Genomic DNA, 23,665 nt, shown 5'->3' with positions numbered 1-23,665 from the left:
CCAATCGCTACTCCGTCGCCTCGGGGTTCTGTATGACGATGAGCGTAAACTCCGGGTCCGAGTGCACCATGATCTCGTGGTGAAGGCTCCTGATCCGAAGGAAGTTGAGGTCGTTGCCCGGGTCGAGGTCCCTGACCATGTTCCGCGCCATCTGCGCGAGCTGCGGGATGAGCTCCGCGTACTGCTTCACCGTGCCAACCTGATCCTCCACCGGCGTGCCGTCCTTGTTGCACACCGTGGTGGCGCGCACGGGCTCGCCCTCATCGTTGACGATGATCGTGCCCAAAACCCCCTGTGGAAGGTCAGGAGGAAGAGGTCAGTCGAACAGCTTTTGGCTACAGTTTGGCAGGGGAGAGTCAAGATTCCGCTTTTGGGCGGGATTCCCGCGGCGCGGCGGGGCAACCGGCGTGCGGAATAGGGTTCGGGGTTTGCACGTCGGGACTCTCGGACAGTCTGGGATGCTTACCGTGTGCCCGTTGATGCGCTGCAGCGTGGCCTCGACCTCCGACTGTTGGTCGCGGGACGGGAGAAAGGGACGTCAGCGAGAGGAGGGAGAGGGTGTGTTGGTTTCCAAACGGGTTGCAATTTCCCAGCTGGGGGGCGGGACGCGCCGCGGGTTCCCCCTCGACGGCAGCTCGCGGTGGCGATCGCCGCCTCTACATCGCACTAAGATCGGGCTCGTACCATGGTTCACGTCGGATGTTTCGCTCGCGACGTCCCTCGACGCGCGCGTCAACTCTGGCTCCTTGCCTGCCAGGCAGACGAGAAGTTTCTCCGTGGCTGAAATCGCGAGCGAGCGGCAACAGAAAACGTGTTGTTGTTTGTTTCGAGCGCCAACTCCACTGATGTCGGCGCGCGGCGTGCGGAGTTGGGAGCATGTCGTCGCCTTCGGATCCCACGACGCCCTCCGCCGAGGCGGATACCCCCCGCGTGAGCCTCACGCAGCTTCGCGGCAGGATGAAGAGCGCCTCCAAGATGAAACGCGACCTCGCCATGCGCAGGCGCCTCTACGGCGTCTCCCCTGATCACCAGTCTGTCCGCGTGAGCAAGACCCCGGGCGTCGCGGACCCCGAGGAGCGCCACTGCCTCGTCATCTCCATGAACAACACCTATCGTAAGGGGTGGGACTTTGCTCAGGCCTTCATCCTGCTCTACGTCGGCTTTGTGGTGCCATTTCGCGTCGGACTGGACGAGCCCGCCATGGGAGGATGGTTCATCGTCGATTTACTCGTGGACCTGTACTTCTGGATCGACATCCTGCTCAACTTCTTCACGTCCTACTACGACGAGGACCGCGGCGAGGAGGTATTCGAGCTCGCGGCGATCAGCGCCAGGTACACCAGAGGGTGGTTCTGGATCGACGTTGCCGCGGGTCTGCCCCTCGACAGCGTGGAACGAATGCAAAACGGAACCTTCTGGTGCTCGTTCAACGCCGGCGGGTGCACCAAAGAGGGCGACGGCGACGGCGGGTTCCAGATATTCAAGTTCATCAAGCTGGCGAGGATGCTCAAGCTCTTGAGGCTCTTCAGGATCAAGCGACTGCTCGAAAAGTACGAGCACCACTTCGTGCATTACCTGCCGTGGGTGGACTTTGCGTCGCTCATCGGGTTGCTCCTTTTCCTCGGGCACGTGTTCGGCTGCTTCTTCTACTTCTTCTCCACGAAGGACTGGTGGAGCGACAGCGAGAAGGAACGGCTCGGGGAGGAGGACACGTGGATATACTCGCAGTTCGGGGTGACCCCCGAGGACCACGGCGTGTGGACGCGGTACATAGCGGCCATGTACTGGGCGTTCACGACGATGACCACGGTTGGCTACGGAGACATCAGCGCCACGACGGTGGCGGAGAGGCTCTTCGCTATCATCGGCATGATCGCCGGTGGGTTCGTGTTCTCGCTGCTCATCGGCAGCGTCGCGGGGGTGATGAGCGCGTCGAAGCGCCGGGAGGTTGCCATGCAGACGAAACTGTCGCTCGTGACCTCGTTCCTTCGAGACAACAAGGTCCCTCACGCCTTATCCTCGAAGGTGTACCAATTCGCGCGGCTCAGCGGCGTCGGTTCGCAGCTCGAGTCCGAACGCGTCATACGCGGCTTACCCTACGGTTTGCGCAGGGAGTTGATGTCGCTGCTGTTCAGGGATCTGGTGGCGTCCAACCCGCTGTTCGTCAAGATGGACGACGTGCTGTTCACCACCGAGTGCTGCAGCCGGATGACGATGATGTTCTGGCCGATGCACGACGTCATCTACCGCCGGGGCGAGATCGCGAGCGGCGTTTACTTCGTCGTGAAAGGGCTCGCGAACATCGTCAAGGCGGGGGAGGAGGAAAAGTTCACGTTCAAGACCGGCGGGCTGCCGAACGAGATGGTGGAGCGGATCATGCTGCCGGGGAGCTACTTCGGCGAGGGAAGCGTCCTCGGTTTCAAACGGCGGAACAGGACGGTGACCTCTCGAACAGCCTGCAGGTTCGCCGTCATCGCCAAGGAGGACTTCGCGGACCTGATCGACATGTACCCGCGTGCGTACAAGATCCTCGCGAAGAATTACCTCCTGCGGGTCAAGGCGCAGAAGATTGACCTCAAGCTCGACGCGGATGACGAAGACGCCAAGGACCCCGCGAGCCCGGCGGACGTTACCCTGCTGGCCGAGCTCCGCCGTTCGGACACGTCATCCACCAACGCGAACGAGGACGCCGATACTTTGGACGCCAAGCTGGACAGACTCTCGGGCGAGCGCGAGGCGGTGGTGTCCACGCGAGCGATCCAAAACGCTGATAAGGACGAGTCCGAGCACGAAAAATCCGGGGGTGCCGATGAGGACGACGACGACGCGGTGTTCAGCGAGGAAGCCGTCGAGTTGAACGACGCTCGCGTGAGACGCGTGGGCGAAACCGGCCCGCGGGGTCTGGCCGCTTTTCGACCGACGCGGACCAACAGCGCGCTGAGGAGGCAGCTGCAGGCGACGGAGAGCGTGGACGGCTCGTCGTCGTCGGACGGGGAGGACGGAGACCTCGCGTTCGATACGAGGCGGGCGGAGGCGGTTCGAGCGCGGCGAGACGCCAAGCGGCTGTGAATAAATACTCTTAAGGTAATGTTAATGATCGTCAGCTAATCTTACGAGTAACACAGCGTTCAGCGCGGGTTTCTTCCCTTAGCGACAATGACGATGACGACTGACGCGACGATGACGACGCCCCCGACCCCGGTTCGCCACCCCGGCGCGTCCGCCAGCCCCACCGCGTACCCCAGCGCGCTCCCCAGCAACGGCTCCATCGTCAGCGACGTGGACACGACGAGCGGAGATATGTGTTTCAGCACCGCGTTGTATCCGGTGTGACCCACGAGCCCGGGCACCAGCGCCAGATACATCGTGACCAAGAAGTGAGATGAAAAGCCGGAGAAGGCCCACCCGAGGACGCCGCCGCTTCCCCGCGTGTCCTCCACGAGGTAGGACACGACGGCCGTGCACAACGCCGCGACGGCGGTGACTGGTCCGGCGTACATGCAGAGCGGCATCCACCGCCGCACGTCCGCGCCCACTAACATGTACCCCACGATGTAAAACGCAGCTCCCAACGAGAGCACGTCCCCTTGCCACGTGGCTGTCTCCCGTTCGCCGTCGTGCCGGTCGGACGCGACCATCGCGACGCCGCAGAACCCCAGCGCGGCGCCGGCGAGCTCCCCGGCGGACGTCGGGAGGCACAGCGCGAGCGCGCCGAACGCGAGGAAGAGCGGCGTGGTGCACACGAGGAGCAGGGATCGCGCCAGCGTCGTGGTCTGAAGCCCCGCGACCCACGCGCCGAAGTGCGCGCCGAGGCACACGCCGCTGAACCCGAGCCTGGGCCACGTCTTGAACCACCGCGCGCGCACGTCGCCGTCGGCGACGCGCCACTCGCTCGCCGCGCCCACCGCGAGCAACAGCGCGGTGGCCTGCATACGCCAGCTCGCGAGCAGCAGCGGAGGGACGTGCGGGAGCTGCTGGAACATGACACCCGCGGTTGAGATGGCGAACACGGCGGCGCACAGCTGGACCCACGCCCACGCGGGTGCGCCGAAGAACTCCGCGTCCATCGCCGATTCCGTCATGACCCGACTGGGGCGACGCGGCGTGCGCCCCACCGAATGGTTCAGTTAACAAATGCGGGGCGAAATGTGGATAAAATCACTCGCGCGGTCCAGGCGCACGGTGCTCCGCGATGGCGTCGACGTCGATGACGACCGGACCCGCGCGCGCGACGTCGCTCGCGCGTATTTCACCGCCGCGCGCGAGATGCGCATCCTCCGCGGTCACCGCCAAGCGCGCGGCGCCCGCGTCGAGCGCGGCGCGCGTCGCTCGTTCTTGTCTTCGGACCTTCCGCATCGGACCTCCGGGGCTGTCCGCGCGGGGCGACCTCCTCTGGATGCGCGCGGGCGCGACCGACGGCGCGGAAGAACCCGGATCCACGGCTACACCCGTGGAAGATGCCGCACCGGACGCGGACGAACCCGCGGGCGGCATCGTCGGATGGTGGCGCGACTACAACGCGCGAGCCAAGGACATGGCGTCGCAGATAAAGGCGCTCGGCCTCGCGGGCTTCACCGCCTACGGCATATTCAACACCGCCTATTACACCCTCGCGTTCACCACGGCGTGGTCCATCCGGTCCGTCCCGTCCAACATAGGCATCGCCGCGACGTGGAGGATCGCGGGCGAGGTCATGGCCCTGGTGTGGGCGGGGAGCCAGGTGACCAAGTTGGCGAGGGCGGGGATGGCGTTGGCGCTGGCGCCGAAGATCGACGGGTTCATGAATCGTTGGTCCGAGAAGTGGGGGAAAAGCAAGGAGTTCATATTCGTGGGCATAACGCTAGGGTGCTTCCTCGGATCCGCGGCGTTCTTCGCGGTGCTCATCGTGCTGAAGGCGCAGTTCGCGTGAGCTCAGTTCGCTGTCATCGCCAAAACGTAACCTTTGCAAAACACGGAAAAGACGGATCCTTCGGTTCAATACAGGAGCGCGGGCGGCTGCGCCTCCTCGTAGTCCTCCTTCTCGAGCTCCTCCGCCTCCACGAAACCCTTCTGCTTGATCATCCTGTACAGCCTGCCGCGGCGTTCGCGCAGCGGTCGCATCGCCTCCGCGTGTTTTTGGTTGACCCGCCTTCGAGCCTTGGGCGTCATTTCCGGAAAATCTTCGGCCACGACGCGTTCCCGCCTCTCCACGAGCTCGTCGATCTCGTCCTCGACCTCGTCGTATAAACGCCTGAGCTCGTCGAGGTGCTCCGCGGCTCGCGCGGCGACCGCCGGGTCCTCGCCCCTGGCCTGGTACGCGGTGGTCAGCGCGAGGTCCTTATCCCCGCCCGCCATGGCGAACGCGACGGCGGTGGAGGGTAGCCGCGCCTCCCGGCGTTCGTCTCCGGGGCCGATGGCGTCCGATACGCCGCGCTCGCGGTCCCACCAGGTGGCGCGATCTTCGCCGCACTTGTTCACCGGGACGCGCCACGCGCGAACGACGCCGTCGTCGCCGCCGGTGACGAGCAAAAGATGAGGAACGGCGTCGGTTTTGTCGTTTGCGTCGTCTTCGTCCGAGTCGGCGCGAGAATCGTCGGAATCGGAACCGTCGTCGGAATCGGAACCGTCGCGCTCCTTCGCCAGCGGCACCAGCTTCACCTCGTCCGGCGCCCACGCGCACGCGCGCGGCGCGCTCCCCAGCGTCCACTCGCACCTCACCTCGAACGTGCGCGAGTCGACTACTCGAATCTTCCCGTCCAGGTGGCACGTCCCGACGGCGCCGCCCCCCGGGCTGTGCTGCACGCACGTCGCGCACCCCGACGCCGCCGCGTACCCTCCCGGCCCACCCCTTGTGCGCATGGACCAAGCGCGGAGCTTCGCCTCGGCGACGGTGTGGGCGTGCGCGTTCCACCTCCCGGCGCTCTCCTCTTCCCCGTCGCCGCCGCTCGTATGAAATTCGTAGCACTCGTGAACGGGCTTCCCGGCTCCCCTCGGGGCGCCCGTTATCGACCATAAACGAACCACCCCGTCCTCGCACCCGGTGACGAGGGTGTTCCTCGCACCCACCGCGTCGGGGTGCCACGACATACTCGTGACCGGTCCCTTGTGCGCGTCGAACCACTGGCACAGTCGGCCGCTCACCGCCGACCACGCCAGCAGCCGGTACTCGCCCCCGTCCTTGCTCAAATGCGTGGCGGACACCGTGCAGATCATCCGGGCGCACGCGGTGTAGCACACGCGCGTGATGGGACCGCGGGACCACTTGAGCGTGTGCTGGCAAGTTCCCGGGTCCGCGCCGGTCATGCCCGCGATGTCCCAGACCCGAGCGGCGCCGTCGTCGGAGCCCGACGCGAGCTGCCAGCCGGATGGGTGAAACGCCAAACAGTTCACCGTCTTCTTGTGCCTCCGCCTCGGCGCCCTCAGCACGTTCCCGTCGCACGCGCTCCACACCGTGACGTCCCCGTCGTCGAGCCCGACCGCGATCTGCCTAGACTCGAGGTCGAACGCGATGGAGGCGACGCCGCCGTTCGGTCCGTAGAGTCGAAAGGTTTTCGCAACCTCGACGGAGAGCTTCTTCGACGTCCCGGCCGTCCCGGATCCAGCGTCGTCGCGCCTCGTCCTCGCGAGGTGCCAGAGGCTGAGCGCGCCCGTGACGGACGCAGCCGCGAGGCGCAAGCGGCCGTCCACCTCGCGAGGCGCCCACGCCAGCGCCGTCACCGGGTGTTCGCCGTTTGTCGTGCCGTCAACGCCGCGCGTGAGCGACGCGGCTAGGTCGCCGTTTGGGATCCACCACAGCGACACGGCGCCGTCTGCGCCGCTCGTCGCCAGGAGCTGATCGTGTTCGTGCGTACCGCCCTTCTCACCGTGCTGCTCGTTCGTCTCGATGGCTGCCCACCTCGGCGCGAAGGCGACGGCGGTGACGGCGGTTTTATGCGCGGGCACGACCGCGACGCACGACCGCGCCGCCAGCGCGGTTCGCGCCCTCGCGATCCCAGCCGCAATCTTACCGCGAACATCGTCCTCGCCGTCTCCGCCTTTACCACCTCCCGGATGAGACGAACCCCCCCGCCCCCGCCCCTCGAGTATCTCCGACGCCGCCTCGTAGCACTCCATCGCGGCGGTCCATCGCTGAAGCCGCTCCAGCGCCTCCGCGCGAATGATCCGCGGTTCGAGCCAGAGCCCCCGGATGGCGATCGCTCGGTCGGCGTCGTCACAGCTGTGCTCCCATTGACCGAGCCCCGCGTGCGCGATGGCGCGGGATCGGTGCACGGACGCGTAGTCGTCGAGGCGGGCGTACGCGAGGGCGGCGTCGTAGCACTCGACCGCGCGAGCGAAGTCGCCCGCGCGGAGGGCCTCGTCGCCGAGCTCCGCGAGGTTCTCGCCGGGCATGACCGCGGTGGTGGACGACGCGACGTTTTCCGCGCCACTGTCCATCTCGGACGGCGGTCCTTCGTCGCCCGGGGTCGACTTGGAAGACTTGGCGCTCCACGCGCCCCCGGACGACTTCACGGTGCGCCTCGCGCTCTCCGCCGCGCGCGCTCGCGCCTCCGCGTCGCGCCTCCATCCGCTCGCGAGGTGCTCGTACGCGCGCTGCACATCCTGGAATCGTCTCGCGTCGCCTCCCTTGTCGGGGTGAAACGCACGCGCGAGGTTGCGATACGCGCGCTTGGCGTCGCTCTCGGCGCAGTGCGGGGGCACGCCGAGGACGGCGCACGCGAGCTCGCGCGTCAGCGGGGCATCGGAACCGTTCGATCGGGGCGCGGGTTTCCGGCGCGGGGGCATGGCGACGGCGCGTGCGGGTGTGACGCATCAGGAGGGTCGCCTGACGCGATAACGCCTCGGTCAGTCGGTCCCCTCGCCTCCCGGCTAGGGGAGGATCGCCCTGAGCTCGTCGGTCATCAGTCTCTGACTGAGGAATCGGGCCGCGCCCCCGGCACAGCCCGCGCGCGGGTGCCATGACCCGATGTTTCCGCCATCGCGCCGCGCTCGCGCTCGCGCTCGCGCTCGCGTTCACGGCGGCGATGGCGTCGACGGGCGCCGCCGCCGGGGTCCCGTCGATGCGCGCCACGGAGACCGACTCCATCACGATCACCCCCCGCGGCGTGTGCGCCACCGCGGTGGAGAACAGGCACCTCGTCGCCGACTCATCGGGAGGCGTCTGCCCTCCGCTCGCGCTGGACGCGGCGACGGGGTGCTGCCTCGAGCCCAAGCGCGTGGTGTCCAAAGAGATGTGCGCGGAGAGCTGCAGCGAGAGGGGATGCTGCGACGCCTACGCCGCGTGCGTCGTGTGCTGCCACGACGACATCGCGCGTCGCATCGCCGGGTCCGAGGGGCACGATCCGATCGAGCTCGCCGGCTTCACCCCCATGCACCCGGCGATGTGGCGCAGGTGGCTCATCACGCACGACCCAAACGGCGTTCGCAAGCTCGAGGGCGAGCCGACGCGCGGCGAGACCTTCGCCGGCGCGGACGATCACGCGGTGGCCCCGTTCGACTACTGCAAGCACCGGTGCAGGACAAACTCGGGGGTGACCAAGTACGAAAACGCGTTCCAGGACGACAGGCACCACTGCTTCAGGGAGACGTACGTCGAGACGGTGGGCGCGGACGACACGCGATCGCCCGGACGCGAGAAGAACCACGACGAGGCGGGGGACTGGAAGATCGCGCCGGACGGCCGCGTCGTGGCGCTGGGTCTCGCGAAGATCCAGCCGAGGCCGAGCGACGAAGTCAACGGGGGACCGGACGTAGACGATACAGACGCGTTCAGTGGGGACAAAGGCACGCTGGGGGGGTTGGTGAGCGACGGTTTGGCGTCGGTGACGTCGCTGATCGGGGGCGGGGGGGGCGAACGGGGCCGGGCGGGCGATAGATCCGCACGGGATTCGAACAGGGGACCAGAGCGCTCGCAGTTCGGCGAGCCTCGGGTGGGCGGCGCGGCGAAGCAATCGTGGGTGTTCGACTCGCTCGCGCGAACCGCCGGGTCGCTTCGGGGGTACGCGACGGGCGGCGACGTGTTCACGACGGTGCTCGAGTTCATCGCTGCGATGACGGCGCTCGCCGTCTTCGCGTGTTGCTGCCTCCTTCGAGACGGCGACGTTCGAAGAGCCGTGCGGATGTGAACCTTATTAAAAACTCACGCGAAGAACTCCACGCTAATCTTACCGGTGGCACTACACGACAAAGCCCAGCCCACGCTCGTGCCGTCGTCGCGCGCGTTCGCAGAGAGAGAAACCTCAGAGAGAGACGTCTACAGCCGCCCGCCCCGTCGCGAGCTCCGCCACGACGCCCGCCTCGGATGCGTCGACAAGTAGATGCGTCTCCAGACCCGCGACGCCGACGACTCTCACCACGCATCCCGCGCCGCACGCGTCCATGCACCTCGCGCCCTTCACGACGCACCGCGCACCGCGGTTCGATCCGTTCGGAGCCGCGGTGGCACCCACCGCGCGCTCGAGCTCAGCCTTGAGCTCCCTCGCACCCCTCTTGGCGCACGCGTTGTTGGTGCACACGACGATCTCGCACTCGTCGACGGGCTGGGGCGGGTCGGCTCTTCGTCGATTCAGCTCGGCGGCTCGCTCCGCCTTGGCCTCCGCGACGGCGGCCTCGCGCTCCGCCTTGGTCATTGGCTTGGCCGCGGCGGTCGTCCTCGGCTTTTTCGTCGTGCCGGCGGCGGCGGTGGACGACGAAGACGTCGCGGTCGTCGCGTTGGCGGCTTCGACCTTCTCCTTCCGAGCCTTGGCGCTGCGCCACCCGCGGCTGGCCTCGATGCTCTCCCAGCTGTGTCCGAGGACGAGAACTCCGCCGATGGCGAGCGCGGCGAGGGACTCGGGACCGAGGTTGACGCTGACGCTCGGGGTCATCAGCGAGATGACGTCGTCCCAGTATCCGGGGTCGCCGAAACTCGCGCGCGCGATCGTCGTCCGCCTCTGGTGATGAGCTGGCACAGCTGGCGACCCCGGATGCGAGTCGACGGCGGGCGCGCGCGCGAGGCTCGGGCGCGCGGGGTTTCGGGCGCGCGCGCGCGGGCGGCATCGCGCGTGAGCCGACGCGATGCCGCCGCCGGCGACGATGCCGGCCATGGTCGCCGTCCAGGTCGGCTCCGGGCGAGTGAGCGAGCGCGGAGGCCGCTTCCACTCTTCGTGGTGGTGCTGCGATGAGTGGGCACTCTCGCCGCGAACTGAACGATCTTCGTCATTTCCGAGCGAGCGGCGCCGGAACGGGCGGGATGGGCGTCGTCGGCGCGGACGACGCCGCCGAGCGCCTCACCGAGCTCATCCTCGCCGCGTGCTCCGAGGTCGTCGGCCCCGAGCTGTCGCGGCGGGTCCTCGCGCTGCCCAAGGAGCGCGTCCGACCGTCCCCGAAGGCGTCGGCGGGCGGCGCGGACTACCGATGCCACGCGCCGGTCACCGTCTTCCGCAAGCTCGACGCCATGACCCCCGCCTCGCGCGACGCCTCCGGCGCCGATGCTCCCGAGCCGCCCGCGTCACCCACCGAGCCCGGAACGATGCGCGCGTCCCGCCGGCCCAACGGCGCCATCGACGTCGTCGTCGTCTCCGCCCTCGGCGTCGCCAGGCATCGAACCTACGCCGACGCGACGCAGATCGCGGACGCGGTGATCGAGGCCATGGATCCGCGCGCGCTCTCCGAGCTCGTCGCCGACGTGCGCGTCGAGCTCGGCGGTTCGGGCGGCTCGGGGCGACCCGACCACCCGGCGGCGCGCCTCGACGAGGACGTCTCGGCGAGGGCGGCGAAGCGAAGGGCGCGAAGCGAAGGGATCGGCCGCGACGGATGCGTCGGGACCATAGCGCTGCTTACCAAGCGAAGGTTGCTCGAGAACGGCGCGAACGGCGCGCTGCTGTGCCGCCGGTGCGGGCACATGTTCGCCGGAGATAAGGGCCTGGCGACGCACCAGCAGGTGAAGCACGGGCGGTCGTACGAGTCGGCCAAGGCGGCCGTCGCCGAGAGCCGCGTGGCGCTCGTCGCGACAAACCAATCGGCGCCTTGCACGTCTTCACCCGACCCGTCATCACCGTCTGCGAACCCGTCAACGAGAGAGAGTCAAAGAGAGAAGAGAGTCAAAGAGAAAGGGTCCCCACTCCCCCCGGGCCTCGCCGCGGCGAGGGATGGCGACCTCGACGCCCTGCGTCAGTTGTGCGCGCGCGGGGTCTTCGACCCGAGGACGTGCGTCGATCGACACGGCAGCAACGCGCTGCACTGGGCCGCCGGTTCCGGCCACCTTCACATGTGCAAACACCTGGTCGACACATGCGGCGTGGACCCTGGGTCGACGCAGGTGCGAGACGGCCGTAACGCCATGCACTGGGCGGCGCGTAACGGGAAAACGGACGTGTGCGAGTGGCTGTGGCGCGAGAAAGGGGTGAGCGTCGACACGCCGACGATCGACGGGACGACTGCGTTTCACTGGGCGGTTTGGCAGGGACGATCGGCGACGTGTGATTGGCTGGTGAACGTGGCGTCGTGCGACTGGAGGGCGCTGAACCAGTTCGGGTGCAACGCGGCGCAGTGGGCGGCGCAGTCGGGTGACGTGGAGATGTGCGAGTGGCTGGCGCGACTCGGGTTGGACATGACGCTGCTCAACAACAACGGCCACAGCGCGGTGCACAAGGCGGCGGTGAAGGGTCGGCGCGAGACGTGCGAGTGGCTCCTCGACGTGGGTGGGTTGGGCGCGGACCACGTGGCACCGGATTACCACGATGGGATGACCCCGGCGGAGATGGCGAGGCTGGAAGGGCACGACGACCTCGCGGCGTGGCTCCGCGAGCGGGAGGACGGCTTCAAAGACGTATGAGTAGTGGGGGACAAAATTTGGAAAAAATAGCTCGCCAACGAGGTACAACAGACTAGCTCTAGACTGTGCGTTCGTACAGACAACGGAAAGAATGGGGTTTGGTACACGACGACGGGGGCGATTCACAGCTCCTCGTCGTATCGGCGGAGCAGGCGCGTCTGCTCCGCCTCGATCGCGCGCGTGATTCCGTCGCGGCGGGACTCGGCGTCGGCGATTGACTTCTTCAGAACTTTGGCCTCCTCGAACCTGCCCAGCGTCGTCCTCGCCTCCAGGTCCTTCCGCATCGCCACGATCTGCCTCTCGATCCTGAACCGCTCGCCCCGGAACTTGGTCACCTCGTCCGAGACGTAGTCGCCCACGCTCACGCGCGAGCGCTGCAGCTTGAGCTGGGAGATGACCCTGGCGCGTCGTCTAAGGGCTTCGACCATGCGCCTGTCCTCGGTGCTGGTCCACGCCACGCCCTCGGGGATGAGCACGTCGGGTTCGTCCTCGTCCTTGGGGGTCTCGCCGGTTGGACGCGATGACGCGCGCATCGTGGTGGACGCGCGTCCACGAACGCGGGTCGGGCGTGGGAAGGGGGCATGCCGGCACGTCGCCAGCATGGCTGCGGAGGGCGCCCGCGCCCCTTCAAAACTGCGTTGTCAACGGCCAGTTCGCGGCAAAAACCACTCCACGGAAATGCGAAAACCAAACCCAACCGCGAGGCCTATATCCGGACCGCCCGCGACCACCTGTAACGCACCGCGGACGGCGCCGACACACGCTCGATCGCTCGATCCGATCCCGATACGCGAACCATGGGCGACGTCAAGACCGTCGACGTGGCTGGATCGCTCTTCACCAACCAGTGAGTGCCCGCGCGCGCGCGCGCGTCGCCCGCGCCGACCCGAAAAGTTCGGGTCTCGGGAATTTGTGATTTGCCAACCCCTTTTTGGGCCATCGCCTCCTCCCCGCGCGTGTTGCGCGCCGCCCTGATCGACACCGCCCGCTGACCGCCTTTCCCGCCTTACCTTCAACCTCAGGTACTGCGACGTGAAGATCAAGGGCGCGTCCCTGTCTAAGAACCCCATAGAGTCCGGTTCGGTGCGTGCTAAACCATCAGGGTGACCCCGTACCTCGCCGCCGCTGTCGCGTTTTCCTAATCGGGAGAAATCATCACATCCGCCGCGCCCGACACTTCACCGTCTGACCATCCACGACCCCACACCCGCCCGATCCGACGCAGTGCTTCGACCAGACCCTCCCGATGATGCACCGCAGGGCGGGAGCGCACCCGAAGATCGACGCGCCCGTGCCCAAGTACGAGGCCCGCTCCATGACGCACCGGTGGCCCACCGACAAAGGTCGAACCTCCGAGTTTCTCCGCAAGGGCGACGGCGACAGGATCAAGGCCGGCGTGCTGCGCAAGCCGAAGCCCGACATCGGCCCGCCGAAGGCTGGCGCGTTTAAACCCAGGGACAATCCCCCGAACTCGCTGTTTCGCAAGGTTTACGAAAACGGAGACCTGCCCGTGGCGGTGTCCACGGGCACCAAGAATGAAATCGCGTGGAAAGTGGAGAGGGTCGACAAGCTGGATTACCACCACTACCTCCCCATCTTCTGGGACGGCGTGCGGGAGAAGGAGGAACCGTACAGATTCCTCGCGGTCAAGGGCGTGGAGGATATGCTCAAGGCTGGCGGCCAGAAGATCCTACCCGTGATTCCCCAGCTCATCGTGCCCATCAAGACAGCGCTGAACACGCGCGACCCGGCGGTGGTGTGCATCGTGCTTCAGCTGCTCCAGAAGCTGGTGGTGAGCGCCGATATGGTGGGCGAGGCGCTCGTGCCCTACTATCGGCAGATCCTGCCCATCCTGAACCTGTTCAAGAATAAGAACGTCAACGTGGGCGACGCAATCGACTACGGCCAGAGGAAACGGACGTGCATCGGCGAGCTCGTGCTGGAGACGCTGCAGCTGTTCGAGACGTACGGCGGCGAGGACGCGTTCATCAACATCAAATACATGGTGCCCACGTACGAGTCGTGCATCAACCTTTAAGGGAATGGCAGGTAAGGGGGGGTAGTTGCACCGAAATAGAGTTGCGAGAATGTAATGCGCCAGTCGTAAATGTGATAGCGATGAAACGGCTGAACAATTCGCACGAGCAAACAGTCAGAACTCGATCGAGAGTTTAGGGTTACCGGACAGAAACACCCGCGTGTACGGGACTATAATATAAATCCAGAAAGCCCGCAAAAGGACACTAACTAACAAGGAGACAGCCCGGATGAAATTTCGGCAGCCTAACACTAAATACGCCAGTCGCAGACTGGATAATACCCCTTCCGAGGGGGCAGTAGCTCAAGTGGTAGAGCGCTCGCTTAGCATGCGAGAGGTACGGGGATCGATACCCCGCTGCTCCAAAGTTTCTCTTTTGCCCTCGCTATTTTTGAGTTCGTTGCGCGGCGCCCCGTCACTCCTCACCGCTCCCGACACGCGTCGGCCAGGCAGGTCGAGTCGCGCGCCGCCACCGGCGTCGCAATAGCAATCGCGTATACTCCCAACATCCACGAGGTGAGTGTCTGATCGGTGCCCGCATCACGACCGTCGGCGGCGGAGGATGGCGCCGATCCCGTGGACGGCGCCGCTCATGCTCGCCGCCGTGTGGTTAGGTTTACCACCCTCGACCCGCTCGCGTCCGGCTCGGGGCTTGCTTGTGAGGAAACCGTTTTACGCTTGGCTACTGACGTCCCTCGAGGGGCCGGGGTAGTTGCCGGGCTCACCTCTCGTGCGGCCATGACGCCAACTTAAGCATACGAACTGACGGCTTCCAGCGAGTGCGGGACGCGCCCGATTTCTTTTTCCGCGATCGATCGACCCGACGCCCGCGCCTCGGTTCCCCGGTGGTCATGGCATATGTGTGTACGGATTCGTGCGCGGCTTGATAACCCGCACTGCGCGTCTCTGAAGGATGTTTTTTTACGTGCCTAGAGGAACATTGGGCGAAATCTACGGTTATCTGGCGCTCTTCATCGCCAGATGCATAACCTAATTCGTCCGAAAGACCATCCCGGCTTCGTGTCTGTGCTTGTCGCCTCCCGGCGTCGCCCGCGTCTGGCTTCTTGCGTGATGTAAAACTTGATCCCAACGACTGATGACCAGTGAGGATCACAATCAATTATTCACCATCTTTCGACTGATATCAAAGAGCCAGTCGCGCGGCGCAGCCCGACCTTGTTTTGTGTTTTGTTTGTTTTCGAATGCAAGCCATCCTGCAGAACAGTATCTGAGAAAGCGAGACGTAGAACACCTCGCAATCGGCTCCTGTTTTGAGGATGGCGACAGCTACGGTGACGGTCCCTCCGGGGTACGGGGGTTAAGCACGTCCTCCAGATGCCTCGAAAGGACCGCCAATATTCGATTGATCGATCCGGCTGTGCATGTGTCCGGGACGATGAACAAAACGATACGACCTGCCCGATACGTTCGCGGCGGGGAGGCGCTGAGTGTTGCTTCCCGGGGTGAACACGGGCATCACCCGGTCATTACGTTGCCGATGAATCGTTTCTGTCCTGACCGGAGGCGGACGCCGTTCGAAGCCTGGCCCGAACTCGAACTCGACTACATATCCTGCGCCGTCGCAAGACGACTAAAACTCACAGTAAACCCCAAACCCCATCCTTCACCGTAGGTACGAATGCGAAACGCTCAATCATCCTCCGCCAGAGCCGGCCCTCTATTTTCGTCTGGGTTGATGAACAAAACGATACGACCTGCCCGATACGTTCGCGGCGGGGAGGCGCTGAGTGTTGCTTCCCGGGGTGAACACGGGCATCACCCGGTCATTACGTTGCCGATGAATCGTTTCTGTCCTGACCAGAGATAGAGAGAGGAAGAGAGCGGTCGAACCGCACGTCCCGTCTCGACTTTTACCCGCGTCGTTTCCGAAATATCCTGGTCAAAGCAGAAGGCAGTGAGTGCCCTCGGGCGTATGCGTTGCTTTCCCGTCGATCTCAGGTAGAGCCGACAGCTTGGGAATGGGTGAGCGCCGGGACCTACATGAACGGTTGCTCAATCTCCCTCGCGACACTTTCTTCGTCTTTTCGCTCGTCGCGGCACATCACGGGGAGGATAACTACCTGCTGATCATCAGTGAGGCACCTAAAATCTTCAACCCTCTAAGAAGTACTGAGTGATGCCGCCGCGCCGAGATTTTTTTTTCCAAGCTGTGGAGAGGACGCCGCGGATGAAAAGTCTCGTACTGAAGACACCGTGACTGATTCAAAATCATATTGCTTCAAACTTCCTGAGGCGTCGACACAACTCTCAACGCACACGGCACGGAGAGCGCAACATGCCTGAAGCGGCCCGTCATGCCATGGGCTTGCTTCCTACTTCAGTTGCGCAGAGTAACCCTGCTCCCGGCAACGGGGGCGCCGGCCAGACAACCGGTTTGGGGTCTTCACTCCACAGAGTCGACGGGTCTGCCCCCTGTCGACTCTACTTTACTTACGGACTAAATTCACGGCACTCGAAACACGCGGGTTTCCGTTCTCATCATCCGAGCACACTCGCTCACCCTCACCCGCCGATCCGCTCCGCGCAGGTTGCACGCTCTCGGGGACACCTCAGCCGGCGGAGACGATAACGCGCGCGCCACGGTGGGATGATGGCGGACGATACCCCGCCGTGGTTCATCAAGACCACCCACACCGCGCCCAAACCCATGTCCATCCACGCCTTCAAGATGGCGCTCCTGCAGAAGAGGCTGGCGGTTACCGCCGCGGATGAGGATGCGCCGATGATCAAGGCGGAGTTGAACGCGGCTTCGAACAAGCGGATGCAAAAGGAGCTGATGGAGAAGTACGCCAACGCGGCGGAGGACGCGGAGGACACGAAGGAGGCGGCGGTGCGAGCGAGGGAGAAATCGGAGCAGCTGAGACGCGAGTATAAGGACGAGAAGGATGCGATTCGGCAGAAGGGGGCGCGCGAGCAGGAGACTCGAGCAAAGGCGCTTCAGGACAGGGAGGCTAAACGCGCCGAGCAGAAACGGAAGCTTCAGGAGAGCGTCTCGTCGCTAGAAACGAAGCGCACGAAGAACCTGCTGTCTCTGAAACAGGTGCTCAACGACCACAAGGAGGCGAAGAGGAGCCTCGAGGATGCGCCGCCCGCGATGTAACCGACATTAGCCGCAATCGTACAAACGCTAACGATGGATGTTGTAAACCTATTTTTCTAATCCACTAGCTAGAAGACGTATATCTCGTCGAAGTGCGTGTCCACGTACCCGCCCTTACCCACGAACGTCGTCTGGTAGTTCGCCATCACGAGGTCGTCCTCGGTGTATCCCCCACGCTCGGGCCGGCGCGGGCTCCGCCTGGCCTCTCCCACGAAGAAATTCGCCAGCGACTGCGCTACCCGCACCGCGCCCTCGTCGTGGGGAATCGCCAACCGCGGGTTCCACTCCCCCAGCGGCTTCTCCGGGTGGAACTGAGACCCGTACACGTTCACGCCCGACCGCCCCTCCACCAGCGCGACGAACGGCCTGGCGTCTCTGTCGACGTCCAACGCGACGGGTTCGCCAAATGTCTCAACAAGCCTCGCGTCTCTTTTCCAATCCCCCGGGTCGAACCCATGCACGTGGTTCTCGTATATCGATTTAGGGTTAGTCGTTACGTGCGCCAGCACGTCGGGCGGGATCGAACGCAGCATCCTCGACGATTTCGCCGCCTTGGTGAGCCGCAGCTTGGACGTCATGTCCGGCCCGTCGAACGTACGAAAGATTGATTCGTCGCCGCTCACCGCCAGCGCCGCCAGTTGGAAGCCCATGCAGGTGCCCCACACCGGATACGTCTCCCCGACCGCGGCCGCCGCCATGGACTCGCGCACGACGCTCTCGCCCGCGGCGCGCAGGGACGTCCCGGGGGATATGTCGGAATCGCCGCCGGGGAGGAGCACTCCGTTGACGGAGGAGAGCTTTCCGTGGATGGTTTCGTTCGAGTCGGTGTAAAGTATGGGGACCGCGCGCGCGCCCGCGGCTTCGAGCCACTTGACGTAACTCGCCGCGATGTACCCGCCGGGCGCGTCGGGCGCTCCGGTCCAGTACCGCGGCTGGCTCAGCACGCCGACGAGCGGACGAGGGTCGTCGCCGTGTGTCTCCTTCTGACGCGGTTGGGGCGATGCGATGCGGTGGGTCGCGGGGTGGTGACCCGCGGGGACGGGCCTCGCGCACGATCCCGGCGCAATGAACGCCGCGAGCACGAGCGCGAGGATCATCGCGGACGCGGAAACGGCGCGAAACATGACGTTCCGCGTCGCCTCGCGCGCGCGACAGTGCGCGGTGAGAGGAAAAATGTGTTTGGCTTTCGTGTTTTTCCGTTCTTTACAAGTACCCGCGTGTGCAGGCCAGCCAATCAGGTTCGAGCACGTCAGCCCTCGAGTGGCTCGGCTCGCTCGATCCATTTTCCCTGGCTCTGGTTCCTCGAAGCGTCGAGAATCGGACAAGGGGATACCTCCGTCCCGACGGTGCGCAGAACATCCAGCGCGCGAGGGCACACCACTTTCCCACGCCAAGACCAACCACCGCCATGGCCGCCACCGCCCGCACCCTCGCGGCGTCCGTCTCGCTCGCCGCGCGCCCCGTCGCGGCGCCCCGCCGTGCCGCCGCCCGCGCGCCCGCGAGGTCTGCCTCCGTCGTCGTCAAGGCGGAGGGCGCCACCGCAGAGGCGACCGACGTGTACGAGGTCACCCTTCCCAAGTCCGTCGCGCTTCAGCTCAAGTTTGCGCGCGGCAACGACGGCGGCGCCTACTGCGTCTTCGTCCCCGACGAGACGGAGTTCGACGCCTTCGAGATCGGCGACAAGATCCTCGCCGTCTCGGCGTCGTTCGGGGACGAGGTCTGGGACGCCGACTCGTACGGCCAGGTGATCTACGCCATCAAGAACCGCAACGGCGACATCTACCTCAAGATGAAGAAGATGAACGGCGACATCTCCGCGCTCGAGCAGTCCGAGAAGAGCAGCGCCATGAAGGCGGAGCGCGCGGGCGGCAACTACGGCGCGGGCACCAAGGAGATGCAGATGCAGAACTACTCCAAGAAGAAGGAGCTCGAGGTTCAGCGACTCGACATGTTCGACGAGGCCATCGCGCTCTACAACAAGAAGGACTACGACAACGCCCTGATCATCTTCGAGGAAGTGGCCGCGCTCGAGCCCAAGAACTTCATGAGCGATAACTTCCAGACCGCCACCGAGGTGTACAAGGTGACCATGTACAACATCGCGTGCTGCTTCTCCAAGCTCGGCCAGCTCGATAACTCCCTCCAGGCGCTGAAGAAGTGCATGGGCGCCGGGTGGACCGACTACAAGAAGATCCGCACCGACCCTTCCCTGGCCGAGGTGCGGACGTCACCCAACTTCAAGGCGATGATCGACAAGTTCGACGAGCCGCTCATCAACGAAAACGCCATCAAGTTCATGAAGGGAATCTTCGGCGGCGGCAAGTGAGTCGTCGCGCCGTGTTGGACGTAAGGTAGGGAAACTAATTAGCGAGGGTGGGGGAATACAATAAAATCGCACGCGTTTATCACCGAAATTCGCTCGACGTGTCGTTTGAAGCCGACGTCGCCGTGCGCGCAAGCCGGTGCCGTGTCAACTTCTTCACAAGCGAACTGCACGATTTTGCCCATTTCCGGTTTTTTCTGAAAACGAATATACTGCGAAGAAGCGACACACCACACCAGCAGTCAGACTTTTGCCCATTTTCGGGTTTTTCTGAAAACGAATATACTGCGAAGAAGCGACACGCCACACCAGTCAGACTTTTGATTGCCCGAAAATAATCATCCCGAAAATCCTCGAGGCGTCATCCCGCGACGTGGAACTCCCGTGGCCTATCCACTCCCGTCGTGCGGGAGCGCCACAACCGCGAGCGCCATGCAAGCGCTGAGCGCCCGACACGCGATGCTCGGCGGGTCCCCCGGGATCCGCACGTCGCCCACCGCCCGGTCCGCCCGCCGCGCGCGCCCCGTCGCCGTCGCCGCGCGCTCCGATGCGGGATCCAATGTTCCCGGAGCGCTCTCCGTCGCCGACCTCGCGGCGCCGGTGCTCAAGTCCCACGGCAAGACAGTCGCCAACGAGATCGCGCTCGTCTCCGCCAAGAGCGCCGCCGTCGTCGCGAAGGACCCCGCGAAGGCTCCCGCGCCCACCGTCGCGGGCCTCCCGGTGACCCACGTCGCGGGCGGCGCGCTGGCCGCCGCTGGCGCCGCGCTCGCGCTCAAGAACATCTTCGATCGCCCGAGCCGCGCGTACGTGTCGGGGCCCGAGGACGGCGGCCTCGGCACCGTCGGCGAGGAGTACGACGCGTGGACCGAGGAGGGCATCCTTGAGTACTACTGGGGCGAACACATCCACCTGGGATGGTACAGCGACGAAGACATGGCGAAAGGCGCCGGGACCCTGCTCGGCAGCAACGTCAAGAACTTCATCGAGGCCAAGTTCGACTTCGTCGATAAGATGCTGGAATGGAGCGAGTGCCCGCCGGAGCCCGCGCGGGTGCTGGACGTGGGCTGCGGCATCGGCGGCACCTCGCGCCACCTCGCCAAGCGTCTCGGACCCAACTCCCAGGTCCAGGGCATCACCCTATCCCCGAACCAGGTCAAGCGCGCCACCGAGCTCGCCGCGGAGCAGGGCGTCCCCAACGCGAAATTTCAGGTTATGAACGCGCTCGCCATGGACTTTCCCGACGATACCTTCGACCTGGTGTGGGCGTGCGAGTCCGGCGAGCACATGCCGGACAAGAAGAAGTACGTCGAGGAGATGATCCGAGTTTTGAAGCCCGGGGGTACCATCGTCATCGCCACCTGGTGCCAGCGCGAGACCCCGCCCGAGTTTACCGATGTGGAGAAGGCGAACCTCAAGTTTCTGTACGAGGAGTGGGCGCACCCGTACTTTGTCTCCATCGAGGAGTACGTTCGGCTGATGGAGGGCACCGACAAGATGGCGACGGTGGGCAGCGCCAACTGGGTGAAGAACACGATCAGGAGCTGGAGGCACTCCATCTGGGTCGGCGTCTGGGACCCGTGGCCCGTGGTGTTCAAGGGACCGAGGATCTGGTACAAGACGATTCGCGAGATTGTGACGCTCGAGAGGATGCACCGCGCGTTCGACTGCGATCTCATGACGTACGGCATGATGAAGGGGAAGAAGAAGCCCGCGGCGACGGTCAACGCGGCGTCGGATACCGTCGCCGTCGGGAGCGAGAAATGAGAGGGGGGGGATCGAATGCGACGTGTTGTCTTTGTCTGCCAATGAAAAACCATTCCGTGTGATGAACCTGTGCGACTTGAGCCCGTCATCCCGTCGACCAACGTCTCGCGATCCAATTTGAACCGCGCGGCGGGGGCTCGCGATGGACGACAGACTGCTCGCTTCCGGCGGGCGGGTCCAGGGCGTCGCGCTGCGAACCGAGGCGGACTTCTTCGCCCAGCTCCGCGCGTCCCCGTCCGCCGCCACCCCGGTCCCCGGCAGCTCGACCAGGCGCGCGCTCGTCGGCGCGGGTTCGCCGGACATCACCACGCCCGAGATTGACGCCCTGCTCGAGAAGCTCGCGCGGGGGTCGCCGTCGGAGCTCGTGGACCACGACGCGCCGAACAACCTCCCGCCGTCCGCGTCCAAGCGCGCCGCCGTCACGCCGACGCGCGCCGCCGCCGCCGCCGCTCGCCGCTCGCCCAAGAGCGCTCGGGGCGGGCGGCCGCGATGGACGAGCGCGCGTCCCGACCAGCACGGCGTGTGGGTGCCCGTCGAGCAGATGCCCAAGCCCCCGCCGTCGTTCGCTCCGCACTCGTCCGCGACGCCGGGGCGGTCCACGCCCACCGCGCTCGTCGGCGACGTCGTGACGCGCGTCGCCGACACCGGCGAGCGCGTGCAGTACGTCACGCCCAAGCGCCATTCGTCCGAACCCGACGAGGCCGATGGAGATCCAAATCCAAAACCAAACTCCCATCCTCGGGGTATACCCGAACCCGACGTCGCGACGGGCGCGGCGCTGTACGAGGACTTTTCCCACGAGAGAGACCACCCGAACCTGCCGTACTCGCGCCTGCCCGTGTTCGAGCGGCTGTACCGCCGCATACCGGAGGGACAGCGCAAGAAGTTCGCGTTCAGCCCCGGGGCGAACGGGTCGGCGACGAATGGAGCCTATAGCCCGTCGACGGATGGCGCGGGTCCGGCGCCCAAGGAGCTGGTCGAGAAGCGACGGGAGATCGAGTCGCTTCGCGCGGAGCTCGCGGCGAGGGAGAAGTCTGAGACGGCGGGCGACGCGTCGAGACGCACGGCGCGCGCGCTGGAGGCTGCGCGCAGGGGAACCCCGAACGGTCTCCCCCCGCACGACGACGACCAAACTCTCGACGAAACATTCGACGGGACCGAGTCGGACGACGAGCGAGAGGAGGCTGCGCTCGCGCGGGCGGAGGCTGCGCACATCGCGCGACTCGCGAAGATGCACGGCGCGTCCCCGCACAAGAGCGAGTACTCCGCCACGCGCGTCTCCGCGAGGCCGACGGACGTCCCGGTTGTTCGCATCGAGGACGACCCCGAGAGCGTGGCGTGGGAACTCTCCGCGAGCTTCGACCAGACGTCCAAGCCCCCGTGGCAGGAGCGCCTCCGCGTCGCCGAGGAGCGCCGCGCGGCGAAGGCGGCGGCGTGGGAGGAGGAGGTCCGCGAACGCGCCGACGCCAAGCGAACGAACGACCGGTTGATCGCGGAGGCGGAGGCGGAGCTCGAGGCGCTGCGAAGAAAGCGAGCGGACGTCGTCGCGCGGCAACGTCGGCGCAGAGCGCTCGCGCTCGCGCGCGCCGACCCGAAGAACCTCCCGCGCAAACGATCGCCGTGGGGGATGGCGGGGTCGCCGGGGACGATAGATAACATACGGAACATGTCGCCCGCGAGGGGAGGACCGGTCGGGACGCGGCCGACGTTTGACTGGACGTCGCCGTGGAGAGCGGAGAGGAGTTCGCGCGAGGTTGCTCGGACCAACGTCTCGACGCCGGACCGACGGACCCCCGCGTCGAGACCGGCGTCGGCGTTACGCCCCCCTCGCGGAGGAGGTCGATCGCCGTCGTCTGCGGCCAGGCCGGCCACCGCGCCGTCCCCCGGGGGGTCCGTGGCGAGGATCCTCGCGGATGCCGCCGCCGCGGACTCGCGACGCGCGAACAGCGCGCAGCCGTACAACAGGGCGCGGCTGTACGCGTCGCCCTCGGACGCGGCTCGAGCGGCGGCGGAGCGGGTTCGGGCGAGGAAACGCGCGCAGGAGGAACGCGAGCGGCGTGCGGCGGCGGCGGCGGCGGGTCCCGGTCCCGCGCGGAGGGCGCGAAAGGCTCCCGCTCCGGCGCCCGCGCGGAGAGAGGCAACCGCAAAGGCTCGAAAGCCTCCGGCGCCGGCGAAGGCTGAGGCTCCGCCGCTCTCGTGGGTCACGGTGCCCCTCGCGTCGGCGGACCCGCCGGGGACCAAGCCACCGACGCGGCGCGAGCTGTACCCGACGCCGCCGACGCCGCCGCGGGCCAAGCCGCCGCCGACGCCGCCTCGATCGCCGGCGCGGGGGACCGGCTCGGAGGCTAGGCGCTGGGCGGAGGCGTCCACGGTTGAAAAACTGTCAGACGAGGTGCACGTGGTGAAGCGGCTCGTGAAGGACCAGGGCGTGCACCTGTTCGGGGAGGTGGAGGGGATGAAACAGCAGATGGGCGCGATGTTCGAGATGATGGAGAGGGTCCTGGGGAAGATTGGGGACGTCGGAGGCGGGTCGGGGGCGGCGAAGGCTCCCGGGTCTCCATTTGTCAGCGGCTGAGAGACACGACTGAAATGTTCGAGTGTTGTCAAGAAAACGAGGATAACACTCTC

At 65.8% G+C, this 23,665-nt stretch overlaps 16 protein-coding genes across 16 annotated transcripts; 10 read left to right on the top strand and 6 right to left on the bottom strand.

The window, feature by feature from the left end:
- Positions 1 to 7: 7 nt before the first annotated feature.
- On the bottom strand, positions 8 to 687 carry ODA-LC7B (outer dynein arm light chain 7b; the record flags this gene model as incomplete). Its single annotated transcript, XM_002504232.1, has 3 exons — positions 8 to 292; positions 467 to 508; positions 685 to 687. The coding sequence occupies 3 exons, from the start codon at positions 685 to 687 to the stop codon at positions 8 to 10; spliced, it is 330 nt and encodes a 109-aa protein (XP_002504278.1).
- A 189-nt stretch (positions 688 to 876) lies between these two features.
- On the top strand, positions 877 to 3,069 carry MICPUN_61321 (voltage-gated ion channel superfamily; the record flags this gene model as incomplete). Its single annotated transcript, XM_002504550.1, has 1 exon — positions 877 to 3,069. One exon carries the CDS (start codon positions 877 to 879, stop codon positions 3,067 to 3,069), a length of 2,193 nt encoding a protein of 730 aa, XP_002504596.1.
- Positions 3,070 to 3,128: 59 nt separating this feature from the next.
- On the bottom strand, positions 3,129 to 4,067 carry MICPUN_61320 (Drug/Metabolite transporter superfamily; the record flags this gene model as incomplete). The annotated part of the gene is made up of 1 exon (XM_002504231.1): positions 3,129 to 4,067. One exon carries the CDS (start codon positions 4,065 to 4,067, stop codon positions 3,129 to 3,131), a length of 939 nt encoding a protein of 312 aa, XP_002504277.1.
- Positions 4,068 to 4,192: 125 nt separating this feature from the next.
- On the top strand, positions 4,193 to 4,909 carry MICPUN_61319 (predicted protein; the record flags this gene model as incomplete). The annotated part of the gene is made up of 1 exon (XM_002504549.1): positions 4,193 to 4,909. The coding sequence occupies one exon, from the start codon at positions 4,193 to 4,195 to the stop codon at positions 4,907 to 4,909; it is 717 nt and encodes a 238-aa protein (XP_002504595.1).
- A 65-nt stretch (positions 4,910 to 4,974) lies between these two features.
- MICPUN_61318 (predicted protein) lies at positions 4,975 to 7,761 on the bottom strand (the record flags this gene model as incomplete). The annotated part of the gene is made up of 1 exon (XM_002504230.1): positions 4,975 to 7,761. One exon carries the CDS (start codon positions 7,759 to 7,761, stop codon positions 4,975 to 4,977), a length of 2,787 nt encoding a protein of 928 aa, XP_002504276.1.
- Positions 7,762 to 8,000: 239 nt separating this feature from the next.
- Positions 8,001 to 9,726, top strand: MICPUN_61317 (predicted protein; the record flags this gene model as incomplete). Its single annotated transcript, XM_002504548.1, has 1 exon — positions 8,001 to 9,726. The coding sequence occupies one exon, from the start codon at positions 8,001 to 8,003 to the stop codon at positions 9,099 to 9,101; it is 1,101 nt and encodes a 366-aa protein (XP_002504594.1). The 3' UTR covers positions 9,102 to 9,726.
- Positions 9,082 to 10,122, bottom strand: MICPUN_61316 (predicted protein). The gene has a single exon (XM_002504229.1). It carries the CDS (start codon positions 10,059 to 10,061, stop codon positions 9,216 to 9,218), a length of 846 nt encoding a protein of 281 aa, XP_002504275.1. The 5' UTR covers positions 10,062 to 10,122; the 3' UTR covers positions 9,082 to 9,215.
- Positions 10,123 to 10,207: 85 nt separating this feature from the next.
- On the top strand, positions 10,208 to 11,791 carry MICPUN_61315 (predicted protein; the record flags this gene model as incomplete). Its single annotated transcript, XM_002504547.1, has 1 exon — positions 10,208 to 11,791. The coding sequence occupies one exon, from the start codon at positions 10,208 to 10,210 to the stop codon at positions 11,789 to 11,791; it is 1,584 nt and encodes a 527-aa protein (XP_002504593.1).
- Positions 11,792 to 11,913: 122 nt separating this feature from the next.
- On the bottom strand, positions 11,914 to 12,324 carry MICPUN_61314 (predicted protein; the record flags this gene model as incomplete). Its single annotated transcript, XM_002504228.1, has 1 exon — positions 11,914 to 12,324. One exon carries the CDS (start codon positions 12,322 to 12,324, stop codon positions 11,914 to 11,916), a length of 411 nt encoding a protein of 136 aa, XP_002504274.1.
- Positions 12,325 to 12,734: 410 nt separating this feature from the next.
- PACRG1 (ciliary protein) lies at positions 12,735 to 13,909 on the top strand. Its single transcript, XM_002504546.1, has 2 exons — positions 12,735 to 12,874; positions 13,017 to 13,909. Exon 2 carries the CDS (start codon positions 13,038 to 13,040, stop codon positions 13,827 to 13,829), a length of 792 nt encoding a protein of 263 aa, XP_002504592.1. The 5' UTR covers positions 12,735 to 12,874; positions 13,017 to 13,037; the 3' UTR covers positions 13,830 to 13,909.
- Positions 13,910 to 15,808: 1,899 nt separating this feature from the next.
- Positions 15,809 to 16,291, top strand: MICPUN_61312 (predicted protein; the record flags this gene model as incomplete). Its single annotated transcript, XM_002504545.1, has 2 exons — positions 15,809 to 15,923; positions 16,083 to 16,291. 2 exons carry the CDS (start codon positions 15,809 to 15,811, stop codon positions 16,289 to 16,291), a joined length of 324 nt encoding a protein of 107 aa, XP_002504591.1.
- Positions 16,292 to 16,437: 146 nt separating this feature from the next.
- On the top strand, positions 16,438 to 16,950 carry MICPUN_61311 (predicted protein; the record flags this gene model as incomplete). The annotated part of the gene is made up of 1 exon (XM_002504544.1): positions 16,438 to 16,950. One exon carries the CDS (start codon positions 16,438 to 16,440, stop codon positions 16,948 to 16,950), a length of 513 nt encoding a protein of 170 aa, XP_002504590.1.
- Positions 16,951 to 17,141: 191 nt separating this feature from the next.
- Positions 17,142 to 17,909, bottom strand: MICPUN_76094 (predicted protein; the record flags this gene model as incomplete). Its single annotated transcript, XM_002504227.1, has 1 exon — positions 17,142 to 17,909. A coding segment is annotated over one exon (768 nt), but the record flags the coding sequence as incomplete, so codon positions are not given.
- Positions 17,910 to 18,358: 449 nt separating this feature from the next.
- MICPUN_50561 (predicted protein) lies at positions 18,359 to 19,358 on the top strand (the record flags this gene model as incomplete). Its single annotated transcript, XM_002504543.1, has 1 exon — positions 18,359 to 19,358. One exon carries the CDS (start codon positions 18,359 to 18,361, stop codon positions 19,274 to 19,276), a length of 918 nt encoding a protein of 305 aa, XP_002504589.1. The 3' UTR covers positions 19,277 to 19,358.
- Positions 19,359 to 19,701: 343 nt separating this feature from the next.
- MICPUN_61308 (predicted protein) lies at positions 19,702 to 21,101 on the top strand. Its single transcript, XM_002504542.1, has one exon. It carries the CDS (start codon positions 19,733 to 19,735, stop codon positions 21,035 to 21,037), a length of 1,305 nt encoding a protein of 434 aa, XP_002504588.1. The 5' UTR covers positions 19,702 to 19,732; the 3' UTR covers positions 21,038 to 21,101.
- A 78-nt stretch (positions 21,102 to 21,179) lies between these two features.
- Positions 21,180 to 23,612, top strand: MICPUN_61307 (predicted protein; the record flags this gene model as incomplete). The annotated part of the gene is made up of 1 exon (XM_002504541.1): positions 21,180 to 23,612. One exon carries the CDS (start codon positions 21,180 to 21,182, stop codon positions 23,610 to 23,612), a length of 2,433 nt encoding a protein of 810 aa, XP_002504587.1.
- Between the last annotated feature and the right edge of the window lie 53 nt (positions 23,613 to 23,665).

This window comes from Micromonas commoda, chromosome 9 (genome assembly GCF_000090985.2).
Source record: "Micromonas commoda chromosome 9, complete sequence".
NCBI classification, from domain to species: Eukaryota; Viridiplantae; Chlorophyta; class Mamiellophyceae; order Mamiellales; family Mamiellaceae; genus Micromonas; species Micromonas commoda.
This window is presented reverse-complemented; position numbering and strand designations above follow the sequence as displayed.

What these genes read in the sequence shown, in the direction of transcription:
- MICPUN_61316 (XM_002504229.1), bottom strand. Translation starts at nt 10,061, where the DNA reads ATGGCCGGCATCGTCGCCGGCGGCGGCATCGCGTCGGCTCACGCGCGA.
- MICPUN_61308 (XM_002504542.1), top strand. Translation starts at nt 19,733, where the DNA reads ATGCTCGGCGGGTCCCCCGGGATCCGCACGTCGCCCACCGCCCGGTCC.
- PACRG1 (XM_002504546.1), top strand. Translation starts at nt 13,038, where the DNA reads ATGATGCACCGCAGGGCGGGAGCGCACCCGAAGATCGACGCGCCCGTG.